At 34.4% G+C, this 14,212-nt stretch overlaps 2 protein-coding genes across 3 annotated transcripts; one reads left to right on the top strand and one right to left on the bottom strand.

The window, feature by feature from the left end:
* Positions 1 to 3,169: 3,169 nt before the first annotated feature.
* On the bottom strand, positions 3,170 to 8,977 carry LOC133289983 (periodic tryptophan protein 2). 2 transcript variants are annotated; one of them, XM_061488027.1, is made up of 8 exons: positions 8,420 to 8,977; positions 7,708 to 8,308; positions 7,331 to 7,582; positions 7,159 to 7,251; positions 6,460 to 6,831; positions 4,830 to 5,174; positions 3,954 to 4,181; positions 3,170 to 3,837 (listed from the first exon to the last, which is right to left on the bottom strand). In XM_061488027.1, the coding sequence occupies exons 1-8, from the start codon at positions 8,920 to 8,922 to the stop codon at positions 3,667 to 3,669; spliced, it is 2,565 nt and encodes an 854-aa protein (XP_061344011.1). In that variant the 5' UTR covers positions 8,923 to 8,977; the 3' UTR covers positions 3,170 to 3,666. The 2 variants fall into 2 exon arrangements, with proteins under 2 accessions (XP_061344011.1, XP_061344010.1); XM_061488026.1 differs by having other exon boundaries at positions 7,708 to 8,977.
* Positions 8,978 to 12,468: 3,491 nt separating this feature from the next.
* On the top strand, positions 12,469 to 12,966 carry LOC133289986 (uncharacterized). Its single transcript, XM_061488030.1, has one exon. The coding sequence runs from the start codon at positions 12,469 to 12,471 to the stop codon at positions 12,964 to 12,966; it is 498 nt and encodes a 165-aa protein (XP_061344014.1).
* Positions 12,967 to 14,212: the final 1,246 nt, after the last annotated feature.

Raw genomic sequence — 14,212 nt, 5'->3', positions numbered from 1 at the left:
AGTTTCCCAAGTTTTTCAGAATAAGACAAGTTAGGACTGCAACTCATCGTCTAATAGCAGAGTCTCCGATAGGAGAAAAACTTCGATGCTCGATTCGGTGGTCCCGGTTCTTAAAACGCGATTTTTTTCTTTTTTTTTAACCATTTTTTTTAAATTAAAAAAAAAAATTAGTAAAAGGGATCGCGGGTGATCCGGTGAAAATAGCAACTACGATAAAGTTTCGCATGTTGTCGACTAGAATAAAAAAGAAATAAAAGTTGCCCTTTGCTCGTGAAATGCAACTAATTGATTGCTCCGCCTCCACACATTTGCTTCTCGGCCTTAACACTTGCGTAGAACTTGAGGTGCAACATGAAAGCGACTTGCTACCACATCATTGAAAATGTCACCTACTTTTAAGGGTGAAACAATTAAAAAGAGAGAGAGAGTCAAAAGTCTATTGCCTTAAGGGGAAGTCTTCCAATGAGAGAAAACTTTCAGGTTTAAGATTGTGATGCATAGAAGAGTAAATGTGTTAGGTTAGAGTGTTTATAATTTAAATAGGTCTAATTTGCATAAGATAATATAAGTTAAATTATAAGTTAAATTATAGATATAATCGCATATATTTTTTAAAATTAAAACGTTTGAACTAGTCTGTTAATCTTATATAGAATATTATAATCAGTATTTTAAAATTTCATCCCAGTATTTTAAAATTTCATCTTAGGATTGATCTTGCTGGCTCACTGACCCCCTCTATCTGAGGGTTGGGGTCAGTAATTAGATTCTATACTTTAATAGTTTAATAGTTTGATGCTTTGATTAGTTTGTGTATTATTAATTTGTTGATGTATTTGATTGAATTATATTAAGTATATTTTGAATCTTTAATGATTGGTGATTTGATTTTTTTAAATTTTTCATATAAGATATATATTCCCATATTTTTAATGTATAAAACTCTGGGTTAACGAAGTTATTGGATCGCAAAATAACTCCATAACCTCCGGTTGAACCCGGACCTCTAACCTTGAGTGAGTCGATGACCAGTCTGAGTTTTTAAACATTGATTATAATTTCAATTATAATAAATTAAATATGAATTGCTTTGTAAATTAAAATACCAGGATAAATCAGAACAATTCTTATAATTATCAATTAATTTCTTCAAGGGAAGTTACATATTGACAAATCTGTCTCTATAAAGTTTAGTATTCAAACTAAAACATTACATATCATCATAAATAAAATAAATACAATTATATAATACTAAAAATTTATTCTAAAATATCAGATATTATATCACTAAATAAACACATGAATCAACTACTGAGAAATAGTTTCAGTTTGATCGGTAATTCTAAATTCTGAGTGTTGGATACGTAGACAAACTTGTGGACCTGATAGGCCATCATATATTTACACGCCTAATAATTGAGTGACAGGACAGAATAACACCTGCTCTTGCAAGTTTAGATTCCTTTTTTTATATACCAATGCATATCACAAATACTTGATTACTTGGTGAAACAAAAATTTAAAGTTACTGTAACAACAGTAACTGACCGGATAAAATATTTAATTATTAGTCTAATAATTAATCATGTAATTAATTATCAACCCATGTAATGGATTACCTGTTCTAAATTTAAATTTGAAGTTACTAAACAATTAATGAATGTCAGGCAGGATAATCAACTATTTGAAATTCAAGACTTCATAATTTTACTAGATTCCACAATATTGTCAAATCATTTTCTTATAAATAAAAATAGATGTTTATTCTTTTCAAATTATAGGAAAATTTTAGTACTTTTAAAAAATAAACATATTTGATTCAATAAAAAGTAGATGTTAAAATAAAACTAGTGATTGGTCAGCCTAAATAAATCAATAAAGTGTGTAAATTGGACCAACATTTGAAGCAAAAAATAATTTTGTCCGACTAACCTAACTAAATTGGCCTAACCCAACACAGGTCGGTTAATAATAACATAATTAATTATTATAATTATTAAGTTTCTCTCTCTCTCTCTCTGGTAAGCAAGTTTCTCTTTTTTAAGTCTAATTAAATGTTACTTTAAAATAGGCATTTATTTATACTAAGTCATTAGTTTATTTTTTGAAACAAAATAGTTTAAAATAGGCATTTACTTTAATTTATTTAAAATAAATAAAATAAATAAATTATTTAAATATAATTTTTTTAAATTCTAACTATATAAATAAATACAATATAATATAAACTAACAAACCGACATGAATAAATCGCAATCCAAAAATGGGCCGACCCAATCAAAATTAATACACCTTTATAAAAAGCTTCACTTCAACTTTAAACATATACATTATTTTTTATCACTTAAGATTTAGGTTTGAAAATTTAAATGTAGAGGAGACTAACTAATCTTTGCATGAGATAAATCCCTCCTATCCCGTATGCAAGCCCCAACCAAATTATTATTAATAAGCTAAACTTACATTAACCATTTCTTTCTCGCAAACTGGATTACCAATTTTTGTTTGTAGTTTCATTTCCTCGATTTCATAAGTTTTACGAGGTAATTCAAAACATACGAAAGTAACCAAACTACTAAAGAATCTTAATTCATTATCATAATGTTTGGGATGATTACAATTGGGTATTGATTAATTGGTTTGAATTGATTTAATTTAAACATTTTATGTTTAGAACTCGCTGAAAAATTTAAATTTGATTTAGTTAACACCAATTTTTGTTAACACAATAAAGTTAAATGAAGTTACTTTTGTGTTAATAATTTACTTTATTAGTGTTAAAATGAGATAAATAACTTAATAATTAAACGAATATAAAAACTAACCATATGCCCTCAAGTGTAATTAAATTTGAATAAGTTTCTAATGCACACAACTGAATCAAGCTAATATCGACATAAGCCAAGCTATTTGTGCCAAGTGCAGATCGCGTGCAAATAAAAGGTGCCCTTATCCTTTTATTTATCAGAGGCTCAATTCGGGCTTTTCATTCCGGGATGGATAAATAAGGTTCTAAAATCAAATTGATTCCTATTTCTTAACATTTTCCATAAAAAATAAATCATTTATAAATCAAATAATTAAGAACAATGGTACACAAAAAAAATAGCCAGAATTTTGATACAATTCAAGAGATTCTTAGATGAAATTATATTATATCGAACGCCACTCATCCAAAAAACAACAAATATGCCTGTCAATTTTATCAAAAAATTTGACAAAATTATGGCTATAAACATTTTCATCAAATAATTCCTAAAATATTTGATTCGAAACATACCAATGGATATATCAAGCAGCAACTTGAACCTATGCAGTCTGTAACAACAACTGTATAACACAGAATGTCACTGCAGAGCGTAACTATAAAGTTATGTAGCTCACGAGCTGCAATTGGGCCGTGAAACTAACCTGATGGATGCCATGCCACACCTTCCAGTTTCAAAAATTGGAACTTCATTCAAGGATAAATTCCTTTGGAAACATTAGGATGCTAGAAGGTGAGTGCCATCAGCTATGCTATATCAAAATATTGGTTGATTCTTCAAAGGTTGCTACATATGAATGATTCTCAGCAGGTACCATACAGAAATAATACAATCAGGTTGGACAACGCTCAGCAGGTACATTCAAAGGTGCAAAAATCCAACTCATGAATAGTTAAAGTCATTTCTCGGCAGCAGAAGAGCATAAATATCGCAACATGTATTCATTGGAGGAGCATGTATCAGCTAGATCCTGATGTATTGTAGTAATTGCTTTCTGCAAAGATTTTAATGATGGGAGCAGATTTCTAGAGTTCTGCTGAATAGAATTTCCATGAGCTTTGCAGAGCTCCTGCCATATCAAAGATCAAAATTTTATAGAACTACTCAAATATATATATATATATATATATATATATATATATATATATATATATATATAACCACATTTAAGCAAGTAAAGAACACCTGACACCATATTAGCATGAATTCCAAATGTGGGCAGTTTTCTAGAAGATCTGCAAGTGCCTCAATTAATCGCTGGATATATCTGTAAGGAATTGATGTGGCAACTGCTGGAATATCTGCTGGACTAACAGCAAAAATACATTTTTTGATGAAAGAGTCCTCATTCAAGCGAAGGCTAAGGATCAAAGCTCTACTTGTCTGATTTTCACTAAGAGCTCCATCAACAGCCTGTCCAGCAATGCCAGCCCAAGTTACTAATGACATCAAAAGAGGAAATACTGAAATGAAGCAAGAGCATCATATAATGCTAGGTGGAGCAAAATTAAAATCATATATACTATATTTTCAAGCTGCTCAATTTTAATTCTGATTCCTAATCTCCATGATTGAAAAGGGAAAAAGAACAGAATCTAAAGACATATAGCACTATTTGTGTTGTTTTTCTTCCAGAGAATAATTTCTAGGAAATTGTTTTCTTCATTTTCTTTGTCTAATGCAGAAATTTTACCATTTTCCATAATTTGTTGAAAAACAATTTTTTTTTTTTTTGAGTTTTATGTTGGCAGTCATGAATAAAATAATTAACAGCGAGAAAGAACCCACACTATTATTAAAGGAAAAATGCTTCCTCTTATTACAAGCAGAATTCAACTTCCTCCTTAACAATTCAAACACAAGAAATCAATGGAAGACAAAATAGGTGTTTTTTTTTTTTTGGTACAGAAATAGGTGTTTTCTTCTTTTCAAAGCAAGTGTTTCCTAAGCCTACAGAAAATAGATTCTGCAATAATATTATATTCTTTGAAGCAAATGAAGCCCTAGTTCTTTCAAGAAGATGTAATGTGAAACAGTTATTAACTTCAAATATATGAGTACCTCTGGTGTAACATCTATGTCTAGGTCGGTTGGATCGAATATGAACGATTCATCAACAGAATAAACTAAAACTCCCTCAGTTGTTGCTGCTACAAAACTCCGCCCTGTAGGTGCAATCCTCAGGCATTTTGTTTGAATAACAGGCCTTCCACGGTTAGGGATGGAACCTGGTAAATCTAATCCTATTTTCCCTCGTGTTTGTTTTTCAACACCTTCTTCAATGTCACTGTTGTCATCATCAATCAAATCTAGTGGGCCAGCTTCTGTCATATTCTTTGAGTTTAAAAAGTCAAGTACTCCATCTAATGAGAGATTGTGAGTTATCTGGAATCGCCGCAGCAATACCTGTACAAAAGAGAGTCCAATTAAGAATCAGAACTGTACTATTATATGCAAACAATTCAGACATACCAGTCCATTTTAAATATGCATCCACAATGAATATCCCATAATTTACAACAAAGGCGAACAAGGTATAGGCTAAGAACATAAACCTATGACAAAGAAAGTTTATGGGTAAGGACTAAGAAGACAACATCCTTTAAGATGCACATATTCTGCTGTAGACAGATGAACCCAATAATAGCAAAGACAACACATTGCCACAGAATTTTGGCTTATTTACGCTTGCAAAAGCAAATCATTTAAATTGAAATACAAAAATTGCTCTGGAGTTAAAGGACACAGATGGTGCTCATAAAACATACTAAAGGCTGCTCCAAGGAAAGGTGACAAACTTGCACTGGAGATGACAGACACACACATAAGAGTGATACAACTATTATAAAACGGGAATATACTAGGAAAAATAAGAATATAATAGAGGATTGCCTATGGGTATGTTTGTTACGTAGACATATTCTAGAAGTGCCAGCTAGCAATAGGAAAGTTAGCATGGGAGGGAAATTCAGTAAGTGAGGGATATATCATATACGTAACTACGTGTGACAAGGGAAGGATGAGCAGGTATTGGGTGAAACAGTAGTTCAGCAAGGGCTGAGGAAGAGTAGAGTTCTCTTAAATGACTCATCCATCTGTAACTAGTTTCTGGTGGAATAATACAAGAATCATTTGTGTTCTGTTCGGTGTTGAGGTTATTCCTTATCAATTTACCAGGTTTCTATCAAAGAGGAAAGGGAAGTGTCTAGGAAGCACGGATATGGCAATTTTCTAAAACCAAAGGACACGGCATAGCCAAAATATGTTACATAAAAAATAACTATAGAGACACAATTGTAACTAACAGTTATTATTTGGGAGTCAACTAACAATTTTCTTCTCAATTTCCACTACAGAAGCAATTAATTGTGCAACTCAATCAGATCCAAAAAGAACTCAATCAAGAATTATTTTTCATTGCAATTATTAAAATACAAAAGATAGCATAATATTTCCTGATTTTTCATGTTCGTGAATTATCTAACTCCCTCACATCCAAAACATACCCGTTTAACCTATACCATGTATTGAACTCAACTGAAGAGCAAAAACTAATAGAGTATATGGCACATGCTTTAAATCAATAGTGAAGAAGCTTTCTGGAAACAATTAACAGTTTATATGTTGGGAATTATAGATAAGTGAAATTCAACACGATAAGGATAGAAACATGAAGTGCATGCAAGCTAACCTGATCTGCAACATCATACATGCAAATATATCTGCTATTGCCCCCAGCTACTATGTAGCTTCCATCAGCTGAATAACATAAGGTCGTGAAGCACTTCCCTGAACTTGAGTTAGCAGCTGATCTACGGTCAGTCATACGACGCCCTCCAGCAATATCTCTAGAACCTTCTATGGTGTACATAAGCAAACCATCTATTGGATCCCAAAAATGTATTTGCCCATCTAATGTGCTGCAAGCTAACTGCCTTCCATCTGGACGATAAACTAATGTGCAAACATCATGCGTATGAGAAAATGTTTCAACTGCGCCTTTTCCATCAAATACATCCCACAACCGAACAGTTTTGTCCCATGACGATGAAGCCAAGATTGCCTGCACGCAGACAAAAGAAATGATTCTAAATTTCTTGTCATGATATACCAAATGTAAAAACCATAAAGAACAAAAACATAAAAACTTTAGTAGTTCCCTTTATGATCATATCTCTTGAGACAATAGTATTCATATTTGATAATACTATGGGCATAGAAAATAATAAAGTTTTTTACAAAATTGCAAACAATGAAACGTGGCTTCATAGAGATTTCAAGTAAGTACATATTATAGCAACAGAATATTTGACCCAACTAAAATTACTGCATAAGGTAAGAAGATAGTAACTAACGCAGGCAAATATCAGTAGAAGAGAAGCTAACTCACATTTGTAGGAGAAAACATCAGCCCATGAACAGGAGCTTCATGACCACTAAGAACATCCAACAAATGGCCCGTTCTCATTGTCCAAACAAAAATCTGTTACACATATCATTAAGAAAAAGGGTGACAAAAAAAAGATATAATCAGAATCCACCTAATTTGTGTGAAATGATACCTCAAAGGAATCTGAAGTGCCAGCACATATCACTTCACCACTTTGATCCGCTGCCAAAGAAACAAACTGTCTTGAAGAAGGGGTTGTAAACGTCCTGAAATTCCGATAACGTAATAAATCCCATGCACGAACGGTCCCATCAAGAGATGCACTAAGCAGGCAATTGTTATTTGCCACAAAATGCAGAGCTGTAACGGCATTAGTGTGTTCAGAAAAGGTTACAAAGCAAAAGCCAGAGGACACAGTCCAGACCTGTAACAGAGAAGTACAAAACTTTAATTCATTTGTATTCACTTTTTAAATTGATGCAATATGAATACATACACATTATCAAAGATGCAACACATCCAGTCAACGATGGATCAACATTCAATTACCTTGACTTTATTATCATCTGCCCCAGTAGCAAGGAGTTGGGAATCTGGCGAATATGCAACACAATTGACATCAAAGTAGTGACCCTGCTGCTTCAAAATATAGCTCTCGGACCGCCACTCCCAAACTAGCAGCTGGCCTAATTTGGCACAGCCAAAGGTCAACCAGTTCCCAAGCTCATTAAACATAGCAGTAGTAATCTTCTCCCTTGATATAGACAACAAGTGAATGCACACGAAATCAGGCATCTGATACAACCCGAAAACACCATTCGAGAAGCCAACAACCACCATGTCCAGCCCTCTATGATAATCGCATGCCGTCACCCTTGCCGGTGCCTGCATAAAACCATCCTTCCTCAACAATTCCCACTTCCCTCTCAACAAGTACCCTCCATCATCCTCAATATCACATTCCTTTCTCTTCTTAACATTACCATTACCATCACTCTCGAAATTCCCTTCCGCATCTCTATCCGGCGTCCCCGGAGAAGGCGGTTCCGATCCCTCGTCTTCCACCTGCATCCCCGCATTATCATTGTCGCTTGTGAAACCCCAGCTAAACAAATAACAATCCTTAGTAACTGTATAAGCCTTACAAACCCTATTAGTTTTCGAATCCACACCAAAGAAGGAACCTATAACCGAATCCCTATGACCTAAAAACAAGAACGGCTTATACTTAACACCACCACAACTCAGTTTCTTCAAGCACAAAATTCTCGCGGTTAAGTCCTTGGACCCGACGATCAAGTAGGTCGAGTCAGGGCTCCAATCGAATGAGCTGATTTTGCTGTGGAAGTCGGCGAAAGTCCGAACCAGCTCGAACGGGAAGAATTCCCGGCGGAACCCCGGGGAGCGCCAGATCTGGACGAGTTTTCCAGCGGCGACGGCGATGAGAGCGCCGTCAGGGCTGAATTTCACGGCGCCGACGTGGTGCTTGAAGGAGATACGGTGGAGGACGACGCGGCGGCGAATGTTGACGAAGAGGCAGCGGTTGCGGTCATCGACGGTGAGGAGGAAGGTGCCGTCAGGTGAGACGGCGATGCGGGAGACGTTGGAGGAGGATTGGATTGGGAGGGTTGTGGTTTGAGACTTGAGGAGGTCGGTGATGGCGACTCGGTTACCGACGGGTGAGAGTAGCAGGGTGTTGTTGGAGATGACGGCGTTGCCACCTCTGTAGGGAGCTCCGAGAAGGTTCTGGAACCTGAAGTTCATTGTTTTGTTTCAGTGTTAGCTCTCTAGTTACCACGTTACCACCATGGGGTTAGGGTTACTCTGCAACAGGTTACTGTGAGTGGCGGGAACGGAGGTTTATGACTTTAGGGTTTAGGGATTCACATTAAACGCCAACGTTTAGGTCTTTTTATTTTTTATTTTTTGGTACAAGGATTTATTTGTTTAACAATACATGTCAGCGGGGCTGTGAGCGAGGTGGAAAAAAGGGTTCCGAAAAAACTAGTGCCGCCTATAAAGTATAAGGGTTATGCTTTTCTCATGTTACATGAGATAATATTATCTTATGTAGAGACATAATTAGGTGGGTTCCACAACTAAAAAGAAAAGAAAAAAAAAGAGAAATGTTAGCTCAAATTTCGATGAGTGTGTAACATGAGATAAACTTTTTTATGTAACATGAGAAAAATATTTCTCAAAGTATAAACCCTACATTGTGGAAATACGTTTAATTTTTCTCAATTTATAGTAAAATGTAATATTTTTAAAATTAGTACGGTTATTAAATCGGTGAAGCTATTGATATATGGTTAACTATATTAATCGTGCGGTTTATTTATGATTTTGGCTATTTTTATTTCTTAAAGAAAAGGTACTTTTTTACTCAAGGAATAATAAGTTTTTTTTAAAAAAAATAAAATAAAAAATTATGATTTTTTTTATATTCTCGAAAGAGTAATTTCTTAAAAAAAATGTTATATCATAAAAGTATTTTTTTAAAAAAGATTTATCCAAAAACACCGTTTATCTGAGTTCAGAAGTAATTTTTAGTAATATGATTGTAGTTTTAAATTGTTAATAGCATGTCAGTTGACAGTGACACTTATCAAAAAACTCTTGGAGAATGTAGTGATTTTTCTAATATGCTCCGAGCCCTCAACATTATTCCATGGTCCTTTATTTAAAAAGAAAATTTTTCTTTCATTTATATCTTTTTCTTTTTTTAAAATTTCATCTCAATCCAATTTTTTTTTCTACTTTTAGCATGGGAGTTTCTGCTCCCGATCATATTAAACGGGTTCAGAATGTAGGCGTGAGCTGTTTGAAGTTTTGTCTAGGCCAGATTTGGATGATAAGGTATTTCCCTCGAACAATCTTATTGATTTATTTAGGTTCAACAAGTAATGGTTTAGATTTCAACTTTTTATGTATATTCCCAGATTATTGTATGCAGGTACATTACGATATGCATAATAACGGTTATGTTTTTTGAAATTATTTATTTATTTTACTTAATAGGAATTTTTGGAATAAAAAAAAATTGATAACATAACTTTTTCATTTCCAAAAAAAAATATGAATTTAATAAATAATATTTTTAATAAATCATGCATATTTAATATTGTTAACACATAGAGATATTTATTAACGGATCCAAACCGGTTATTTAAATTGCAGTGATCAAACCAATAAATCGAAAATCGAACATCGAAAAAAAAATCATATACTTTAATTGGATTAGATCGATTTTGGGTTTGGTTGGTGAAAATCGATCAAATCCAAACCGATGTAATGTATTATATATTTATTATTTTTAAAATTTCGCTAATGTCTTTTTCTCTAATTCCACAACCTTTACTGTTTCTGATATAATCCAAAGAGTGAGCATTGAGCAAGCTCAAAGAGCGAAGCATGGAAGGGAAAGATAATGACTTAGAATCTTGTTGTTTTATAGACTTGAAATCTTGTATGTTATTATTAGCAAACTACCTTGTTTTAATTTTTTATTGTATATTACTCTATTTTAACTTTTCATAAATTTTAAGACTTGCTTTAGTTTGAAAACTTAGAATTTTCAAATGGTTTATAACATTATATGAGTTCATTTTGATATAGCTAGTGATTTGTATGGCTGAAATTTTAAACTTTTCGAAAAATTAAACATTGATCCAATCCATACCAAATAAAATTGGATGAGATTGGATCCGATCTGCAAAAAAACAAAAACAAATTGAATGAATGATTAAATGATCAAAGCGAAGGGAATGGATCAGATGATTTTTGCTTTAAAATCGATCCAATCCAGACCGCGAGCATCACTAACACATTCAACCACATATATATTTAAAGAATAATAAGTTACAAAAAAAGTTATTTCTTATTTTTACTATTCCTCAATTACAGTTTGTCTTATCAAACAGAAAAACAAGCATAACATAGTAACCCTTAATACATAATAAATTGGAGACTCATCAAATAATTTCCAGATTTAGACATTGTTGTCATTAGCAATAAGCTAGAATAAACACTATGAAGCAAGAACTTAACCTTGTGAGAAGAGACACATAAAATTCAAGCATAACATTGCATCAAAACAAACAATTTATAGCAGAAGCTCATGAGAGTACTATGCTAAGCATGAATGATTTTCAGTGTTGAGAATTTCAAATAAGACTTTTCAGTTTCAAAAAGGAAATTAGAATCTAACTTGAATACCCCTCACTAAGATAAATAATACACTCATCACTCAAGTGTTTGGGTATAATCGCTCAATCCATCAGTGTAATAGCACTACCATAGGCTTGATCTTATTCTCAAGTTTCTAAAGATGAGAAACATAAATAACATGCAAAAATTGATCAAAAGGTCTTTTTAGGGTTGTAATGTGGCTTGGTTTAGGGGTAGGAGTATTTGGAAAGTAGCTAATTTTATTGTTTGAGATTGAAACATATTTAATTCAATTCAAGGTTCAGTCAACTATCAAACAATATTTCACTACTTCTTCTTTTAATTCAAGATTTTTATTCCTTTTTCCACCACCTTTGAACGATTGTTATGTTTGCTTGGTGTTTAATGTTTTTTGTAGTTGTTTTAGGTACTCTTTATGATTATTGCATATGTGATAACTGAGTATAGGCCTGATCAACTCATTTCTTTGTGTAATATGTGTAGTGTCATGACAAAGAATCGGAACAACCTTGAGGCATCGAATGCCAATGCTCAGCCAGATCCTGTTTTGGCTGCTATAGTTAGACCTCTAAGTGGTCGCGAGGCAAAAAGTGTACAGCCTGATCCCGTGGCGGCCACTCTGGCAGTCGTGCAAAGGCAGTTGACTGTTAGTCGCCAAGCTAATGAGACCCTAATGAAGACGAATGAGGATGCGCGGAATGCCATGACCGCGATGATTAATGAGTTGAGGACACTGAAGGGTGCTAGAAATGAGAACAGACCAGCACTCCTCCTCTTCACACTGCCACTCCTACTCCATATACTTTCCATGAAGAGGGTGGAGCGCGTAACAATAATGGTGAGGCTAGTCACCATTATGGTGGTCATAGTCATCACATTGTGGTTCGTCAACCACATGTGGAACATGTTGATGAACATAAAACTGAAGAAAGGCGATTAGTGGCCTTCAGAAAACACAAACCTCCATCCTTTACTGGAGGTTACGACCTGTTGGTTGTTGTAAAATGACTCCAAGTTATGGAGAAGATTTTTAGGGTGATGAGATACCTTGATGCACTGAAGTTGGTTTACTAGGTGTACATACTTGAAGGCGAGGCCGAGGATTGATGGACGAACACCATGCAACCATTGGAGGCTGAGGTCCAGGAGATCACATGGCGATTGTTTGAAACTTTGTTTTTGAACAATTACTTCCCTAGGGAGGTTAGGGAAAGGAAGTATAATGACTACAATGACTTGAAGCAAGGGTCGATCACAATGGACCAATATTTCGCCAAGTTCAATGAATTGGTGAAGTATGCTAACTATGGGAGAGCCTTACCTAATCCGGCCGAGATGACCTCCAAATTTCAATGGGGTCTGAATGAGAAGATGTCTCGAAAAATGTCCAACTGTGATATTATAGACCTCAACAAGTTTGTAAATCAATGTAGGAAGGTGGAAAAAGTGTATAGTGTTCCTAAGATCAAGAAGTCTTATGAGGCACAAGCGTTTGGTGCTAGTGGAGCAACTGACTCTACTTCAGAAAAGAATAAGAAAAAGGATGACAAGAATGAAAAGAAGAAATTACAAGCGAGACAATCAGATGAAAAGTTTAAGGGAAGCGGGAGTCGATAGAGCTGGGACAATGATAAACCTCATGTGCCTAAGTGTGACAATTGTGGCAGGCATCACAAGGGTGATTTTTTGATGGGCCAGAACGTATGTTTCAAGTGTGGTAGACCTGGTCACTATGCGAGGGATTGTCCCCAAATCATGGGACAGGTTGTTCTTATGCAAATGGTCTCTGATCTTCCGACAACGACACATGTTAGTACTTCGACCCAACCCCAGCTAGAGAGGTTCCCATACTTGACGGAAGGGATGACGCATGTAGATTAATTTGACATGCAAAGTTTATTGAGGTTGGAGCCACACATGCTTAGACTGTGGACTTAATTATGATTAGGGTCATGCAAAAAAATTGGTTCAATTTCCTTGCTCTTGATCTAACCTTGATCTGACCCATAAATACCATTTTTTTGAACTAGATTTAAATATCGACCCACTTATATTTGGGCAATTTTAGACTTGAATTGTTTTAATAATTAAGCCATTAACCCAAACTTTGATCCAGACCCGTTTTGTGAAAAAAATCAAAGGCAATTTGGGGCTTAGGTTTTCTCTTCTATGAATCTCTCTGTCATTCACTTTGGAGGAATATCAGTAACGTCATGTGATTTAACTTTACAGTGTCCATGTCTATTTTTTTAGAGGTCAATTGTGAGTTAGCCTGCACATAGCTCTCTCATATCTCAAAACAAAGAAACTAGAATCAACAACATAAATGATGCTTTCAAAAATCACAAATATCCAACTCTCTTTGTTTAAAGCATTTCTTTCTTCGCAATTTGGGAAGAAAACAAAGATTTTCCTTTTCTTCTCCATAAGGCAGAACGAAAAGTTATTTTAAAATATTTTAGGTTTCTTATGAGTGGTGAGAACCATGGGGTAGATATTTTAAATTACATTCCTTTATTTATTCAACAAATATAAAAAAATAAAATCAAAAATAAGTTTTGAAACCAAGTCAAAAGCAGGTCATGTCGGATTTAACCCAATTTTGAAACTAAGTCAGACCCACTTCAGAAACCAAGTCAGGTCAGATCTGACCCAGTTCAGTACTAGTTCAAAAAAATTTAAATCGGGTCTGACCTGACTTGGATCAAATTAAACCGGGACATGTCAAAATACCTGACCTACAAAATCAAGTCGGGTTGGGTTGACACAAATACCTGACCCAACCTGCCCCAAGCACAACCCTAATTATGATTGTGTGATTAGTTATGTTTAGTACTCAAAGACTAGACTATGGATAGATTGA

Source organism: Gastrolobium bilobum, unplaced genomic scaffold, assembly GCF_033153095.1.
Source record: "Gastrolobium bilobum isolate Gb01-03AN ecotype WA unplaced genomic scaffold, APGP_CSIRO_Gbil_v1 utg113508, whole genome shotgun sequence".
NCBI classification, from domain to species: Eukaryota; Viridiplantae; Streptophyta; class Magnoliopsida; order Fabales; family Fabaceae; genus Gastrolobium; species Gastrolobium bilobum.
This window is presented reverse-complemented; position numbering and strand designations above follow the sequence as displayed.

Bases quoted from the DNA above. Each gene is read 5' to 3' on its own strand.
- LOC133289983 (XM_061488026.1), bottom strand. From the start codon at position 8,922: ATGAACTTCAGGTTCCAGAACCTTCTCGGAGCTCCCTACAGAGGTGGC. The intron at 6,832-7,158 runs GTGAGTTAGCTT...GTCTGCGTGCAG, and splicing joins TGATGTTTTCTCCTACAAAT to GCAATCTTGGCTTCATCGTC. The intron at 4,182-4,829 runs GTACTCATATAT...ATTGCTGGACAG, and splicing joins ACATAGATGTTACACCAGAG to GCTGTTGATGGAGCTCTTAG.
- LOC133289986 (XM_061488030.1), top strand. From the start codon at position 12,469: ATGCAACCATTGGAGGCTGAGGTCCAGGAGATCACATGGCGATTGTTT.